At 40.6% G+C, this 18,399-nt stretch overlaps 1 protein-coding gene and 1 long non-coding RNA gene across 2 annotated transcripts; both read left to right on the forward strand.

Annotated features, from left to right (window-relative positions):
- Positions 1–5,057: 5,057 nt before the first annotated feature.
- Positions 5,058–5,892, forward strand: LOC121580098. The gene is made up of 3 exons (XR_006002967.2): positions 5,058–5,119; positions 5,274–5,352; positions 5,445–5,892. It is a non-coding gene; the product is annotated as an uncharacterized LOC121580098 (long non-coding RNA).
- A 3,377-nt stretch (positions 5,893–9,269) lies between these two features.
- LOC121580100 lies at positions 9,270–16,839 on the forward strand. The gene is made up of 20 exons (XM_045214400.1): positions 9,270–10,027; positions 10,446–10,489; positions 10,729–10,806; positions 10,952–11,017; positions 11,130–11,216; positions 12,753–12,830; positions 12,947–13,033; positions 13,115–13,213; positions 13,349–13,453; positions 13,704–13,802; positions 13,925–13,972; positions 14,096–14,176; positions 14,291–14,527; positions 14,752–14,810; positions 15,220–15,289; positions 15,377–15,466; positions 15,913–16,011; positions 16,137–16,220; positions 16,326–16,430; positions 16,705–16,839. Exons 1-20 carry the CDS (start codon positions 9,787–9,789, stop codon positions 16,837–16,839), a joined length of 1,992 nt encoding a protein of 663 aa, XP_045070335.1. The 5' UTR covers positions 9,270–9,786.
- The last annotated feature ends 1,560 nt before the right edge of the window (positions 16,840–18,399 follow it).

The raw sequence follows: 18,399 nt of genomic DNA on the forward strand, positions 1-18,399 counted from the left end.
TTTGAGACGGAAGGGCTGGCTAGACGGGGGTGATGACGTGGCTGGATGTGCGACGTGAAAGTATTTACTTTGAGAGAATCGTAGATGGTGTGGAGTGACTGGCGATGTCCCTGGTTCGAACACAGGTAGGGACAGTAGACAAAGCTTTCGCAGTGGGGCTATATACCTAGATTACTATGTGAAAGGTTGAATTGGATAGCTTAAATAGAAGTATTCTAGAAAAGTCTATGAAAATATGTTATATGGTTACCATGCGCTCTCCCCGAAGGAGCAAGGGGAGGGTGAGAGACAGTACAGTTCAGATGGTAGAAACATCATTAAATGTATGCTAATCAACGATAGCAAGTAGTTGTTTTATTAATTAGGGCATAATCAGAGAGAACAGTTAAATAAATTGAATAGCGAACTGAAATGGTTTAGCGGGAAATGAGGAATTAGATTGATACAAACAATTATTGATAGGTTAAGACTGGGGATAACCAGGAGAAAGAGATTAGCTCATCTCGTTGGAATGTTGCCAAGGGCTAGGGGAGCAGTAGTGAAGTTAGGCAGTATTTAGGTCATAAAAGTGAGCTACCAAATTAAGGCCTGGCTATTTGTGGTTGTTTTTCAAATTGGGTTTTTCAAACAAAAAACAACACACCTAGTATGATGTTTATAAAGCATTGTTGTTTCAATTTTGGGGGGGGGGGTTTCAGCAGGTCAAGGGTGATAGGTCTTAGAGGAGCACACAGTGAATTTTATGGAGTTTTTTAGCTTTTGGCTGAGTTTGGGGTATATATGATTTCTTATGAGAATGAATGTCATGAGGATTTAATGAACACTTGGGATAGCTAACATTTATGAAATATTTAGAATAATGGTAATGTTTAGTATACTATGGGATTAAACAGTTCGTTAAATGATTTCAATGGCCTCTGAACTCTGTTTTAACATTCTGGTGTTATTTTAATCATCCACACTAGTAAATTCTAAAGGCATGAGAGGAGGACATTAAGATAGTTTATTTTACTAAGTTGACGGTAATTTGTAATACTGTGCAAATTGTGAAGAAGATTATAGTTTGGTAATAATATATTTGATTTGAACCATAAAATAACAGAAGAGAGAGTGGAGGAATGGCAATTGGATAATGAATTACCAATATTAACTAAAGTGATTGTTTAGGTAGGTGGTAATATTGACACATGGCCAAATCATGTGTCAAAAAGGGGGATGGTTGGATTAAATATTAAATATATACGAAGGAGAGGACAAAATACTAAAAAAAAAAAAAAAACATGTATGATAGTTTATTAACCACACCTGTATGTCAGAGGTTTTGTGCCCCACAGGTGAACTAAAGGAGAAGGTGACCCACTCTATCTAACCAGGAGACTGAAGCAGGCCTGGCGGGAAGGGCCCTACCAAGTACTGCCTTTGCCAGCAGAATAGCTGAGAGATCCATTTGGGTGCATGTCACTCACTGCAAAAAGGTAAACCCAGCTACACCTGACGAACAAACACAGAGTTAGGAGAAAGATCCGATCACCACTAGGGCTCGGGGGTTGGCTCCTTAACGAAGATTCCCTTACCCTGTCTGATCATCCCTGTGTGAGTTCGATAGAAGGTGAAGCAATGGGTTGGCCTCTGGCGTCTGACATGTTTTCAGGGCGAGGGTGGGGATTCACAGGTCTCCCGACGGTAGGTAGCTGTCTGATTGTGGGGGCCATATTCCTAACACACTCAAACCCTCCTGTTTCAGCCAGAAGTGGTAGTTAACCTAACACAAGTTGAAAAGGCATAGGAGACAGCTAGACGTAGGGAAAGGGGAAATACTAGGGACTTTAGGGAAGGACATCACCAATCTCCATACACAGTTTAGGGACAGGTGGAGTATTGTGAAAGTAGGGAATTATCAGAAATGGCAGTGCGACCCATATGAGGGTAGGTACTGTCTGAAAGTCTGAATTATGCTAAAACAGATTACAGACCTGACAAGTGAGATATCTTCTTCAACTGGGGCACCCTATAGAGTAAACCTCTCTGAGGGAGGTAGTGAGACAGTGCAAACTATAGACCTGAAGGAAGTAGTACAGATGGAGATGGAGTAAATAGATTTTAACCTGTGGTTGGAATGGATTCAGTATACGGTCTAAAGAGGACTGTTATGCCTGTAGGACAGCCAAACCAAGGTTAACAACTACTCCGTTCCCCTTGACAGGCTTTGACTCTCTGTCAGGTTTATCCTCCATGCAAGCCACCTGGGAATGTGGTGAAAGAGTCTTATGGTAACTTGCACTATCTGTTTCCCCCGATAAACAAAGTCATCCCGACCTGGGTTGCCTCAGTTTGAAGTCACAGGGGATTCTAATTGTTTTTCTAGGACTAGTAAGACAGGATACAGGGTAGGGCCTCTTAGCTCCTGCTCCCACACAGAGAATATCACAACTAAAAGAGACCATGACTAATCTCTCCTCTTTGTTGCAGCCAGAGGATTTTAGGACCCAAAACCAGACACGTGCTGACATCTGATGGATGTGTGGTGATAACTGATTGTGAACTCAACTACATATGTAAACAATCAAATGTGTCAGAGATTGGTGAGTTGTCACATAGAAAGTAGGACCTCCTCCAGGAATCCTTTGATGAAAGGATATATATATATTGATGGGATAGGAGTACCCCGAGGGGTTCCAGAACAATTCAAAGCTAGGAATCAGATCGCAGCTGGGTTTGAATCAAGTATTTTCTGGTGGTCAACAATTAATAAAAATGTAGATTGGATAAATTATATTTAATATAACCAGCAAAAGATTTATAAACCACACTCGTGATGCAATAAAGGGATTAGCTGAGCAGACAGCGGCAACTAGCTTAATGACATGGCAGAATAGAACAGCTTTAGATATGCTTTTGGCTGAGCGGGACGGGGTTTGTGTTCTGTTTGGATATATGTGCTGTACTTTCATCTCCAACAATATAGCACCGGACGGGCCCGTGACCAAAGCGCTTGAGTGACCATCACCACGCTGGCGAACGAACTGGTTGAGAACTCTGGTATTGATAGCTCCATAAACGGTTGGTTTGATAACATATTTGGTAAATGGAAAACTATTGTTGTGACTATTCTGGGTGAAGTTATAGCTTCTATGGGTATACTTGTTCTTTGTGGATGTTGTCTTATTTCCTGGCTGAGTGACTGGTTTGGTGAGTACTCTTCTATGGTGGTTACTGGATTTCTGACCCTAGTAATTGTGTTTTTGCTGTTAATGTGTTGTGCTGCTTGCATCGTCCCCTGTCTCAGGAGGTCAGTGGTAGGAGTGGTGCAGGCGTCAGGTATGATGCTGTTGTTACCGGCCCAGGATGATGCGGGTGACTCTGCTACTGACTCTGAGACCAAGCTGGATGATCCATGGTTTGCCTAGTAAAATACATACACGCATTTATTTTCAGTTCTTGCTCATTTATTACCTTATGTTTTTACTAACCACTGTGATTGTTTATTCTTCCTGATGTGAAGGTAAAGGATTCCTGGGTGGCTGGTAGCCAACTCAGTACATGTTAGGTGTAGGGGAGGAATAGAGGGTTAAAATTATTATTTTTTATTTTTTATTCACATTAAATGTTGTGATTTAATTTCCATATCCTGTTATTCTTAAGGGTGATTATACTCTGTTTAGAGTGACACCATAAATGGTGTCAAAATAGGGAATTCTAAAATGTCCCTTTAAAAATCTTTAATCACACCCTAGAGTTTTAATAATCTTGTGTTTTGTGTTCTATTAATCCTGTGTTTTATGCTTTATTAATCAAGTTAACCATGTGAATGTTTGTCTTTCCTTATGTGATGGTTTGAACTTCTTTGATGACTGGTAACAGTTTGCAAGTTGGGTGTCGATGGAAGGACTGAAGGACTTTTATTATCAAATTGTCTATTAATAAAAGTGTTTATTTTTGTTTGTATTGTATTTTAATGAGTGACACCCTAGAGGGCGTCAAAAGGGGGAATTGTTGGGTTTTATTTTTTAATTGGATTTGTATGTGATGAATAGCTTGGAAGGAATGCATTAATGAGGAGCACTGTACTGATATGGATTGTTTCACATAACAGGCTGATAAGAACACTCTCTCTTTGTTGTCTGTGAAACTGTCCTTGAACATGGCTACAGTGGATTTTGTGTATTTTCGGTGCTGACTCCGCGAGGTTATTATCATAGCAACTATGCCTGGTAACAAATGGAACGGATTGGCTGAAATGGAGTCTGGACCACACTCAGTCCTTTGCTCTGGTTGGCCAACAGAAGAAGTGGAGGCTTTCTGTCAGAGTATTTTAAGAAGAACTTAGAACAATGGATTAGTTAACTGAGTGCCCTGCGTGGTATTTCAGTGGACCCGTATATACGAACCTTCATACTTATCATACATACATTTTGCATATAATAAATTAAGCTTGGATTGAAGATCTCTTGATTCTTATTCCAATACCAGATTTGAATTACGCAATTTCTAACAGTCCTGTCAAAATGGCAACCACTGTGATGTGTGAAGAAGACCAGCCAACTCTCTCTGTAATTGCTCCTATTCAAGCAAAACTGCTGAAACACCTACAGCCATGCGAAGACGACTCAACCCTGGTTGCAGAGATTAAGAGGGTGATGGCCAGTGACCTCTCCACACGCTACAGAGGCACCCAAGATGCTCTCAACATAGGTAATTAATTTGGAGTCTTAATTAAAATCAACTTGGTTAATATTTTAGGTTATTAGACTGTATTAATTTGTAAAATGCCACACCTTTGCGTTTTGAAGTTTGAATTTGAGTTGTTTTTTCATATGGAAAAGTAAACAAGATATCTGCAATACAATTCTTAGTTCATGGTGGCTTTACATCATCACTGTGCCACATTTCTTTTAAACATACTAAAGTTTAATCTTCTGATTATTTTGTGTATGAGGAGGTGGTCATCACTTGCAATTTCAGGTCAACTTAATTTAATAATGCAATGAATGCAATATTCTTGTTCTTTAAACAGCATCAGCGTTGGACCCGCGATTTAAAGAACTGCCCTACCTGGAAAAAAGAGGACAGAGAACAGGTCTACACAAAACTGGTTTTTGAGGCAGAAGTGTCCCACCAGGTAACTCTTCTCTCCTCTTTCCTCTGCTCTTTTCTCTTCTCCCCTTTCATTTGTCCTCTCTCAAATCTCATCTGTTCTTTATCTTCCTCTAAATTTATGTGTGCAGTATTACAGAGCAGAAATTTGAACAGTTCACACATTCTTACATCAATAGATGCAAGCAATGGGAAATCAGGAGGAAGATGAGGGAAGCTCAAGCACAAAGCTGTCAGGATTCAATGAAGAGACCACAGGTGTGTTTCATGTGATACCAATAAAAGATTGTTGTTGTTTTGTATTAATGAAAAACATGACTATATTTTGAAATATATTTCTTATATTGTAGCTCCAAATGAGTCACCTCCTTGTAAGAAGAAAGCCTTAGATGCGCTGTTTGGCGATTCCTTCACCCAAAGAGAAAGAAAATCCACAAGCGAGACAGCCAGAGCAGAGGTGTTAAAGTACCGAGCAAAGGATGCGTTGCCTTTGACTGAAAATGCCATGAAGTGGTGGAGATCTCAGGAGAAAGAGCTACCTGTACTTTCCACCCTTGCTAAACGGTACCTGTGCATTCCAGGCACCAGTGTGCCAGCAGAACACGTTTTTAGTACTGCTGGCGACATAGTGAACGCACAGAGAAGTGTTCTGCAGCCAGATCATGTTGATCAGTTGATATTTTTGAAAAAAAATCTGTAGTCATTGAAGAGTAGCCTAGTAGGTTACACTTGATCTTTTGTTGAATATTGTTTGTTTATTAAAATGAGAGTAGTAGCAGGTTCATCCACTGCTCATTCAACCTGAAGAAATGTTGGTTGCACTTTATTTTTGATATTAATACTGTATTTGTATTGTAATGTTGAAAAACAAAAGCAGAAGTAGCAGGTAAACCTACTGTTGAAATGTTGGTTGCACTTACTGTACTTTTATTGAAAATGTATTGAATATTGAAAATGAGATCAGACAATTTTAACTTCCTGTTAATTCAACCTAAAGTGTTGTTTGCACTTTATTCAAATAAAATGTGAATGCATTTGCCATTCATTGTTGTTCACTTGTTTATTTATATTCATAATTAATTGATACCTGATTCCATTACAAGAAACAGGAATCTAGGAAACTTCACCTGCACTGTCCAGTATCCAGGTATTTATTTCAGTCACACTGGTTGAATTTTTGGCTAAAAGGTTACTGAATCGATTTCAAGTCACTGAATCGTTTCGGATCGTATCGTTCTAAATGAACCAATATCGTCCTTGAATCGTATCGACAACCACGAATCGTGATACAAATTGAATCGTTGTTAAAACGAATCGTTACACCCCTAGTTTACACTGATACGTTCTCATACTTACAGCTATACATACTCACACTTTCATACTCACATTCACACACGAACCCCACCTTCAACAGGTCTGATCACATACAAGGCCCCTGGATAGGCAATCGAGTAGGCTACTTCCTTACATCAAACTAGATGTAGCTCCGGCGCTGATGTGCTCTGGCATTTGCAGGACAGAGCGTACTCACCAATTCTTTCCCTCTCACTGTTTATTCTCTTCCCCTGTCCCCCTTGCGCCTTATCGCTCTATATTTGTATCTGTTTATGCAACCTATCTTCCTTGGCCATGCATGTATGTGATAGAGACAGAGATCCTAATTCTTTATGGGAATTAACCCTGTTCTTAGAATCAGCACTGTAGAACATAGCGTGTATAATAAGTATAGTGTTAATTGCAGTGTAGCCTAGGTTGCCTCTGGCTATGAATGTTTCTGTACTTGTATCAGTCAATTTTTGGCTAATAACATAGACCTAACAATTATTGTAAATGTGTGTTTACCTTGTGTTATAATAACCTATTTTCAATATAAATGATAGGACTGACTGAAAAGCTGACTTCCTCCATTATAGGCTCCTGGTTGTAATTATTACATGTGTAAGCCCACAACAGCATTGCTGTTAGATAGCTTCATTTATTTAGTTAGCTATACGAAATTAATAATAGCCTAAAACTTATATTAGCTGTATGGCTAGATTTATTCAAAATAGCAGAACATACCTGCCAGGCGACAAGTCAGCTCTCCCGCGCTGCCTCTCTTTACGCAAAAATCGTCATGCAGACTTGTGCCCTCATGGAGATTCCGTGCAGTGGATAATTAATACTGAGGTATTAATTTGTGATACTTCACTAGGCTAAAACAAGGTTTACTCGTTCATTCGTGTCGGTCAACCACTGAAAACATAAATGTGTCAAACTTTGTCTGCCTCTTCTTATCCATTTGGTGGAATTTCAACCATGCTCCGTCTTCTCTGCTTCCCACCCCTCCTCGTGCACTTCTCCAATCCTCCCTCTCAGTCTCACAACAAGAGGATAATGCTAGTGTCTCGTTTCCCCTAGCAACCAGTTGCTATAGGAATATTCCTTAGTAATTCAAAGTGTTGATGATGATGATGAAGAGTCCAGATGTATGACCACGATAGTTAGATTAGGCTAGTTATTCAATCAAACACATTTATTTTACAATTATAGACCCCTAACCTAGGAAGAAATGTGTCTCTTATAAACGTATGTGTGCAGTTACAGGTAGCATACTCCAAAAACTAGAGAAAATTCGACAAAAATATATTAAATCCACCTTTTGCACAGTCCTCGGCATTTTAGCTGTGCACATCTCACATTTCCCAACACCGTTGCAGTAACTAGTCGTTTCTATGCGAAGCGGCTGCGGCCGCTTGTAGAAGTAGCCTTAATGACAGCACTTCCCACAGTGCGACCAAAAGAAAGATCTACACATATGAAAGCGGTATTTATCGCTCAATACAAAAAGTGGATTTAATATTTTTCTGAATATTCTCTGTTTTTTGGAGTTCCACCTGCAACTGCACACAGATGTTCATAAGAGACAAGTTTCTTCCGAATCGAGAACAAAGAAAGTATCGCCAAGGTTTGTAGAAAAATATCCTGATTATGGTAAACAGCAGCCTATGCAAGATCTCGGATGAGCTTTAGCTCTGCCACTGAGGTTCGTGTTTACATGGCTATCTAGCAGTAATGTTAAAGGCTACTGGCTTTGATTCAGTTAGTCTACTGGGAGGAGAAGATTTGTCTTTCCCCAGGATACCCTTGCTTGTGGAGATAATGCTAGCAACCGAATGCTTTAATAAAGGATGAAGGTATAGTAGACCCAAGTAGCCTATTGTAAACTGTAACACATCTCACAATTAGAGTAACATGCAATTTTATAATTGGGGACATCACACTTTGTGCTATAGAGTATAGACTGTTGGGTTTAACAACATTTCCAAAACTCCATACCTGATCATAGGCTTTTGTTTTGAAATGTGTATGCCAGTAATGTTAATTTTATCACCAGCACTTTTGGAACCATAGCACCACTGTAGCTATATAATCCAACCACCTTGACTGATGACTGTCAATTCCTGCTGGAAGTTTCTAACTTTCACAGACTAACCAACCTTTTCTAACTTTCACAGACTAACCAACCTTTTCTAACTTTCACAGACTGACCAAACTTTTTTCACAAACGTTTTTTTTTGAGAGTAAGATTGTTGGTCATGAAGATGTCCCTTTCCTAAAATATTGTAGCAAACAAGGGGCGGGGAAGCGAACCCAGGTTACATGCGTGAAAGGCACACACCCTACGCATCGCTCCAACAGATTTAACCCACTTGGTCAGTAACCCATGTGGCTCACTGTATTAGCGAGGATCACTACACCGTTTCGACCACTTTGACCACCAATATGCAGCCTACAGTTTTTTAGAGAGACAATAGATTTGTGGGAGTCCTTCGTAATTAAAACACTAACCAGCCGTAACATACGCATTCGATTTCTATTGTCTGCCATTTTCTTTTAGCCTCTGATTACTTTTATCTCCTAATGAAGATTTGTGTTGGTGTACTGGTTTTCCTCAACAGCCACCCTCTTTGGATGTATTATTGTTGCCGGCTGTACAGCCAGAGCTTGTGTGCTCGCCCAGGGTTTCAATTTTAGTCTATTTTAGGATTAGGGTTATGTCATGAAACGTGGGCTACTAGGCCCTACATTATAAATATGACACAATCAGCATTTCACTTTGGATATGAATAATCCAAATTATCAATCAGTTATCAAAACGCTCAGATATAACCACCAGGGCAGGAGGCGAAGAGATGAGAAGAGTAGGCTATCTCAGCTGATTTATGCAGGAGATTTAAAATAATAATGTAAAACATATCTGTAGGCTTTTTAGTAACTATTTGAATGATGTTTTAGTCCAATGCATGTTGGTTGAACGCTTTGACACCTTGAACGTGAAAGTGAGTGGTTCAGTGAGTGTCTCCGCCTAGAACATCACAGAGCTGATGAACGCAGCAACGTTCTTTTTCAGAACCATGGCGAGCGCATTGTGACGCTGTCCCTTCTACTCCTACTCAGAGCCATAGATACAGTATTTTCTAAATGGTTATACTCCTACTGTTCTCTAAACAATGGTTTCATAGTTTACAATTGTATAAACTCCCAAATCATGCTCAAAATTCAATTTAATTGATGTCACTGTTGAGTGTTTTTTAATCAGTTTGATAAACATGTTTATCCCATTGTGACATAGCCAACCATGACTTATGGAAGACTTTGACGTATTAATGGTCCCTATAAAACCCTGTAATTCTAAGAAAGAATTGTCAGATGGTTTTGAACTCAGTCAAAATCACTGCAGTATGTAGAGCGATAATGAGTAGGTCTATGTTCAGTCGTTTGTTGACAGCGACCCCGCTGAGATTCCTCCGCGAGAGGCCGCTTCTGAGTGCAGCTGGCCTGTTGTTTGCGACCGGTTCGGCAGTCTACTTTTATAGCAAATATTACGGTATCGGTGAGGATGCACTGGCCACCGTGGAGAGCGTGGACCGTGTTGTCACGGTTGAGGAGGGTAAGTTTACATATTTGACAATGTCTAAATAGTAATAGTCCCAAATGCCACCCAATACCCTATTTCTTATTTTGACCAGGACCCATAGTTCTATGGTTAAAAGGCGCTGGTCAAAAGTAGTGCACTAAATAGGGAATAGGGTGTCATTTAGGTAGCAATCATGGTGATTACATTTTTTTACAGTGTAGCCCTAGATTAACAACAACAAACAAACTTGCTCCTTTGAAACCAAACCGTTGCTTTAGGTTTAATTGAACATGTTGGTACATTATGCAGACACATAAATACATTTGATGTCATACAATATAAAACACAAGTAAATATATGATCAGCCTAACTACATGGACAGATGTCTGGTGTCTTGTAGCTAGTATTTCTTAAACTTAGAGAAAACAATCCTTTATTGTTTTTCATAAAGATAATGAGCCCACCCTGGACCAGGAGGACCCAGTCCTTGTTCAGGTAAGAATGCTGCAGGCCTATCAATAGCTTGGGTGCCAGTCTTTCTGCTCTCTTGCCAATTCCATCGTGGCAATATTATATTGGCATCACAATCCCATAAGGAGTGGACAGAGAGCTGAAACAGACTGGCACCCAGGCTATAACAATACTGCTTCATTAGCAGGATTGGTTCAATAACAATCTGTCATTCAAACTGTCATTTTACTGACTCATAAATTGATCCTGATTTTCTTCCTTAGTATGTGGTTGAGGAGGTTGGGCACCGGCCCTGTCTGGCTTTAATCCCTTGGTCTGGACCTCTGTGGGTTCCCAGCTCTGTAAGTCCATCCATTCTGATACTCTTTGGTCTTCTCTCTGGTCTTAAAACTGGTTTATGTACTTTAAACATAAACATGACGTTTTCTGAAGAACAATATGGAAATACATTTCTGTAAACATTTTCCCTATTTTTTATAACTGCAGCCAACATATTACCTTACCCATGCTGGGAGGATGCTGGTGAGAGAGCTGGCAGTGTTAAACACGCAGGTAACCATGCAGATTATTGGACAAAGCTCATCTGATCTAATAGGCAGGATTACCTTCAGTATCCACTACGGTAGTGAAATACTTTGATGTTCGTTCCCTCATTTTCTCACAGATATTCACAGTGGAGCAGCCCATTTTCACCTGTTTCACTCCTGCTAGGAGGATGGTATGGAATGAACTGTCCTCTCAAAATGAACAGGTAGCCATTCATATGCAGTTACCTCAGATGTTTCCTTAACCTTTCAACACAGACCTGTGTAGTGTCTCAGAATCTATCATGCAGTAGCCTCCTCTTGTGATCCTCCCTATAGCAGTCTGTCAGACCTATAGGCTACCTGTCTATCATTCAAACTGACTTTTAATTTGATCCTGTCTTGTTCCTTAGTATGTGGATGAGGAGGTTGGGCAGCGGACCTGTCTGGCTTTAATCCCTTGGTCTGGTCCTCTGTGGGTTCCCAGCTCTGTAAGTCCATCCATTCTGATACTCTTTGGTCTTTAGACTGGTTTATGTAACTTAAACATAAACATGATGCTTTCTGTAGAACAATATGAAAATACATTTCTGTAAACATATTCCCTATTTTTGTAATAGTCTGTAACACTGCAGCCAACTTATTACCTTACCCATGCTGGACGGATGCTGGTGAGAGAGCTGGCAGTGTTAAACACACAGGTAACCATGCAGATTATTGGACAAAGCTCATTTTATCTAATTGGCAGGATTACCTTCAGTATCTACTATGGTAGTGGGATACTTTGATGCCCTTAAAACTGTTCCCTCATTTTCTTACAGATTTGCAAGATTGAGCAGCACATTTTCATCTCTCGTGCTGGCATGATGGTATTGGATGAACTGTCCTCTCAGCTTGAAGAGGTAGCCATTCATCTGCAGGTACTTCAGACATGTTCTTAACATTTATATCTCAGACCTGTGTATTTCAACTATTATCATTGCAGTGGCCTCCTCTTGCAATCTTCCCTATGCCAATATTTTACTCCTATACAGTACCAGTCTATCATTCAAACTGACTCTTAAATTGATCCTGTCTTGTTCCTTGAGTACGTGGATGGGGAGGTTCGGCAGCAGCCCTGTCTGGCTTTAATCCCTTGGTCTGGACCTCTGTGGGTTTCAAACGCTGTAAGTCCATCCATTCTGATACTCTCTGGTCTTTAGGGGGCTTAAACATAAACATAACTTTTTCTAAAAGAAACTTCTGGAAATACATTTCTGTAAACATATTCCCTTTTTTTATAGCCTGTCAAACTGCAGCCAATTTATTATCTTACCCACGCTGGGAGGATGCTGGTGAGAGAGATGGCAATGTTAAACACACAGGTAACCATTCAGATTATTAACCATTACTCATCTGATCTAATAGGGATAATTACCTTCAGTATCCACTAGTAGAATACTTTGATATCTTTAAAGCTGTTCCCTCATTTTCTCAGATTTTCACAATGGAGCAGCCCATTATCATCAGTTTCACTCCTGCTAGGAGGATGGTATGGGAGGAACTGTCCTCTCAAAATGAACAGGTAACCATTCATAGGCAGGTACCTCAGATGTTTCCTTAACCTTTGAACACAGACATGTGTATTTCAACTGCCAATTGTCTTAGAATCTATCATGCAGTGGCCTCCTCTTGCGATCCTCCCTATTCCAGTCTGTCAGTCCTATAGGCTACATGTCTATCATTCAAACTGACTCTTAATTTAATCCTGTCTTGTTCCTTAGTATGTGGATGAGGAGGTTGGGCACCGGTCCTGTCTGGCTTTAATCCCTTGGTCTGGACCCTTGTGTGTTCCTATCTTTGTGAGTCTATCCATTCTGATACTCTCTGGTCTTTAGAGGATATTAAAGATTAACATCAAGTCACTAGTTTTCTATAAAACCACATAATGAAAAAACATATTCCCTTGTCTTCATAGCCTGTCTTCTCCAAGGCCAAACCAGTCTACTACCTCACTCGTGCTGGGAGAATGCTGGTAACAGAGCTTGCAGTGTTAAACACACAGGTAACCAAACACATTATTAACCAAAGCTCATCTGATCTTATAGGGAGAATTTACTTTACCCTGTTCCCTTTTTTTTCACAGACTTCCAAATTGGTTATTGAGGAGCCTACCATTCACCTCACTGAAGCTGGGAGGCTAGTGCTTGACCAACTGTCAGCACCTTCAGATAGCCATTCACAGGTAGTCTATCACATTATTAGACAGGCATAGCTGATTAGTAATAGTACACATTACCATGTCCTCTATCTCCACAATTGTGTGTCTTATTAATCACAGAGCAATCTCTATAATTAGGGGGATGTCTTTGTTTTTCAGCCAAATAGGGAAGACTCTGGTTTTCCCTATGAGAAGTTGCAGCTGGTTGGGAACTGGGGTTCGTTTCATTTCCATTACTGGAAGATCCATTATAGACGAGTGCAGGTACTTCAGACATATTCTTAACATTTATGAACACACCTGTGTATTTGAACTCCCAATTGTCTCTGGGTTTTCTTTTGTATGTCTGTCCCTAATTGAAACCTAGGGGAAACTTGTCGTACGAACATCATGTGGGCTCTATATCACTGCCAGGGATTATACTCAGAACTGAAATCGCCTGCCAAATGTTATAGACATCTACAGCTAACATATAGAGAGAGGTCTGGAGACTGAAGGAGTTTTTTCTTTATAGCAAAATGAAGAGGACATGCATCACCTGTGCATTGTGAGGGGAGTGGAGAAGCAGCTGTGGTGGAGCAGAGTCATCCAGGAAAAAATCCTGGACCCATGGGTGAGAGATTCTCAACTGGTCTTTCGTCTCAAATGCACCTGATTTGTGTCAAATGACGCACATGCTATAGGTCTACTTATATTTCCTGGATGAAATGTAATGTTTCTCTGTCTCTTTTAAAGGGTCTCGTCCAGGTGGTCCTCACCAACAACAAGGTGACTGGTATTAAGGTACAGTCAGGCAATTTTTCACAGAAAAAAATTTAAAGTGGCAAATGTCCATTTACCTATTTGAATAAATACATGTTGACAGAAAATGAAATTACACGTTCTAATCTCTTGCCTCATTTTTAGTTCCTTGGTAGAAGGATCCATGGACTCATGTCCTGCCTCGTCAAGAGGAGGTCTGAGTTCACCTATTATGAGGATGCCCAGGTACACCCCGTTGTTTCTCTGTGTTATGATTTATTTCAGTGTTTGGTTGAGGGGTTTTCAATATGGTGGTTTTCAGTGTTGGGCTGACAGTGTCACATGTTGTGTGTTAAACAGCAGGTGGATATCTCCACCACAGTGGAGGGGTACCAGGAGAGGGGGGATGAGATGATGGCATATCAGTTCTCCACCTCTGACATCATCACCACCCCTCATGAGCCGTCCTCTGGCTCCTCTCACCAGTTCCCCCAGAATTCTCCGCCTCCCCCTTTCCCTTCCGATTCCCCTCCCAGTCCCCCTCCACCTTACCACTCCACCCAGGACCAGGACCAGACCCCTGACAGCACTCCTCAGGTAACTATTCTACAGTCAATAATTCTTATTTCATTTGTACTTGTGTGTACAGGTGTGTGTCATTGTTTTGGCATCGATAGGTTTGTGTTGTCTGTCAAGGGTCAAGTTGTTAGGTCAAGATGAAAGTATTGTTATGATGTCACTGAATGTTTTGTCTGCTTCAGTTGATGTTGCAGGTGAAATGCAGTTTAGTAGAGTTTAAGTTAATGTGATGTCTGTTTTAGGAGTTTGAGGAGGAGTTTGTGGAGGAGCAAAATAATGCTGCAGATGTGCCCCAGTTGCGGTGGGTTCGCTTTCATGTGTTCATCTATAGTAAAAACCTTTGCTTTGAAATAATCTGCCCAATATTGTAGTTATACAGATGTAGGATCTTAATTTGAGACAGTTTGCTACAGCAGGAAAATAATCCTGCAGCAACAGGATAAATTTTTCGTTAGGGCAAATCGAGTCTAAAATTTCAAAGTGGAAATTACAAACTTGAAAATTCCAAATACGCTACAAGTTTGCATTTCCTGCCGTGCAGGAAAATTCTCAGCAACAAAGAGTGATCAAATTAAGATCCTACATTGGTATGGTCTTTCTGAATCCTGCAGTTATAATATAGGCTAACATAAAATGATTTCTTAATTTCATGGCACTGATGTTTTAGCTTCTTAGGTTGAACATTTGTTATTGAACATTTCTATTTACAGGCGTTACTTTGAAAACCAAGGGACAACCAACTTCTCTCTGAGGCTGGCCGGTATCAGACGTGCTATGGAGGTGAGAAAATGTGAATTTAGCACCTTTTGTATTTCACTTCATGAACATTTCTGGACTATTTGTAAATGTACTGTCTTGTTCTCACAGGCTCTGACATCCTCAGACAGTACCTCCCTCAATTACCTCACCCACGCTGGGAGGATGGTGTTGAGTGGACTATCCGAGCTCAACCAGCAGGTAACCAATTACATAATTGTGCAACGTTCATCAGACCAGATATATAGTTCCCACTGGGCACAGATGTCATTTCAACGTCTCGTTTTGATTTACATTTGGTTGAGTTGTCAACTAATGTGAATTCAATTTGAAATCCCCCCAAAAATTAACGTAATTGGATTTAGGTTAAAAGACGAAATTCCCTCACGTTGATGACTTCTTTCAAATCCAATCAGTTTCCCACTTTGATTCAACATCATCACATTGACATGTTTTATTGATACAACATTGATTCAACCAGTTCTTGCACAGTGGGTTACCTTTAGGCAACAGTGATTCATAGGGTTTAGTTGAAAAGTTTCAACGTCATACTAGCCAAACAATCGGAGGCCCTTTGAATTACAGACCTGAATCTTTGAGTTTATGATCTAAGTTTTAAGGGAATTTTATGATTGTTTTGTTTTGAGGATGTGAGGCAGTTTCAGCAGGCCTACGACCTACTGGTGAACTTCATTAATGAGCCAGCAAACAGGGAGCGACTAGAGCAGGAGATGGCTCTCGTAGGAGTAGGTCTACATGCAAGCTAGCGTTAGCTGCAGGCACCGTCTTCTCATCTAACATCTACTCAATGAGACTTTCTAAAGTGCTTGTCAATGAAGATTATGTAATTATCCTATTTGTTTGACTTCAGATCGACCGCATCAACTTCGCAGATGTTTTTTATGAATTCGTTCTACTAAGCCTTCTAGAAGGAAAGACATCTCTTCCTATATCTGTAAGTGGCCCTAAGAATGGAACATCCTGTTGTTTATCTATGCTATACACACTGTTGTCATATCAGATCTGTAGACACTCACTCATGTCCCTGTTCCTTCTCCAGGAGCCTGGTAGCTTCCTTTATCTGCTCCTGCAAGTCATAATGAGGATTGACCCTCCTGGAGGAGCCTGGACAGAGGCTGCTGAGAACTTCTACCTCCTCGTTAAGGTACATTTGTCTCTCTCTCTCTCTCTCTCTCTCTCTCTCTCTCTCTCTCTCTCTCTCTCTCTCTCTCTCTCTCTCTCTCTCTCTCTCTCTCTCTCTCTCTCTCTCTCTCTCTCTCTCTCTCTCTCTCTCTCTCTCTCTCTCTCTCTCTCTCTCTCTCTCTCTCTCTCTCTCTCTCTCTCTCTCTCTCTCTCTCTCTCTCTCTCTCTCTCTCTCTCTCTCTCTCTCTCTCTCTCTCTCTCTCAATAATAGTTGATGATGTGTCTGTTGTCAACAGGGCCAGATGAAGGCATGGCTAGAATCCATCTTCAACCTCAATGACTCAATCTATGAAAGCCCAGAGAGGCTCTCGGGGGAGGTGATGAGGAACCTAGAAATACAGGTTGAGTTCCTGCTGTCCAGCCTGGATTAAGGTTCCCAAACTGAGCTGAGGGCCCCATCACAAAATAAAGTATTTTGCATTTAAACATTATCTGTCAATCGTAAACAAATGTTACATCATGTGTAGGGGAGAGTGGGGTAAGTTGAGGCAATTTTTATATTCAGCATTACTCTGTCAAGGGAAATATATTATTCTTTCAAAAATATACAGTATCTGTCACGACTTCCTCCGAGGCTGCCCCTCTCCTTGTTCGGGCAGGCTTCGGCGTTTGTCGTCACCGGCCTTCTAGCCACTGCCGCTCCTCATCTCATCATTCCATTTGTTTTGTCTTGTTTATTACACACACCTGGTTCATATCCCCTCATCAGTACCTGTATAAGTGTTCCCTCTGCCCCCTTGTCTTTGTGTGTGATTGTTTATTGTGGAGGAGAGAGAAGCTCGGGTGGAGCTCCATGTATTTTTGTATCGCCGGGAATATTCCCTGTGTGCCTTGTATTTTCCAGTGCCCCTGTTTTGCGCACTGGAGTGTTTTTACTAGGGGTGTAACGATCCATCTACTACATCGATGTATCGATTTATATTCCTATGATCCAACTACATCGATCTGTGCTCAGCGAGTTGGCCTTTTGGACAACATATATCGATCTAACATTGTTTTAAAATGTAATAAATCGATTGTATCGATACTAGGAAATAACCCATTGGATTTAAGCACGTCAGACTTTATATGGATGTTTTTTCTTAGCACTTTTAATGATAAAGGCTTTAAACATTACTCGATTCAGTCTGCCTATCCGTGACGTCATCGCGCCAGCAGCAGCGCAAAGGCGCCAAGACAACAAAGCATAGCATGGCGGATGACAGAGGAGAAGCCGACGAGCGAGAAATTATCAAGCCACCAATCGCTGTCCTTACAAGAAACAGGAATCTAGGAAACTTCACCTGCACTGTCCAGTATCCAGGTATTTATTTCAGTCACACTGGTTGAATTTTTGGCTAAAAGGTTACTGAATCGATTTCAAGTCACTGAATCGTTTCGGATCGTATCGTTCTAAATGAACCAATATCGTCCTTGAATCGTATCGACAACCACAAATCGTGATACAAATCGAATCGTTGTTAAAACGAATCGTTACACCCCTAATATACAGAATAAGAAATATTCCAAAACATGCATCCTGTATCCAACAAGGCAGAAATGTCCAACTTGCTAACTGGTTGTAGTTACAGTGGGGGAAAAAGGTATTTAGTCAGCCACCAATTGTGCAAGTTCTCCCACTTAAAAAGATGAGAGAGGCCTGTAATTTTCATCATAGGTACACGTCAACTATGACAGACAAATCAAGGTTTTTTTTCTCCAGAAAATCACATTGTAGGATTTTTAATGAATTTATTTGCAAATTATGGTGGAAAATAAGTATTTGGTCACCTACAAACAAGCAAGATTTCTGGCTCTCACAGACCTGTAACTTATTCTTTAAGAGGCTCCTCTGTCCTCCACTCGTTACCTGTATTAATGGCACCTGTTTGAACTTCTTATCAGTATAAAAGACACCTGTCCACAACCTCAAACAGTCACACTCCAAACTC

The sequence above is a fragment of the Coregonus clupeaformis genome, unplaced genomic scaffold (assembly GCF_020615455.1).
Source record: "Coregonus clupeaformis isolate EN_2021a unplaced genomic scaffold, ASM2061545v1 scaf0249, whole genome shotgun sequence".
NCBI classification, from domain to species: domain Eukaryota; kingdom Metazoa; phylum Chordata; class Actinopteri; order Salmoniformes; family Salmonidae; genus Coregonus; species Coregonus clupeaformis.

What these genes read in the sequence shown, in the direction of transcription:
- LOC121580100 (XM_045214400.1), top strand. Translation starts at nt 9,787, where the DNA reads ATGGTTTTGAACTCAGTCAAAATCACTGCAGTATGTAGAGCGATAATG. An exon ending in AAAAAATCCTGGACCCATGG is followed by an intron (nt 13,803 to 13,924) that starts GTGAGAGATTCT and finishes TCTCTTTTAAAG; the next exon opens with GGTCTCGTCCAGGTGGTCCT. An exon ending in TATCCGAGCTCAACCAGCAG is followed by an intron (nt 15,467 to 15,912) that starts GTAACCAATTAC and finishes TTTTGTTTTGAG; the next exon opens with GATGTGAGGCAGTTTCAGCA.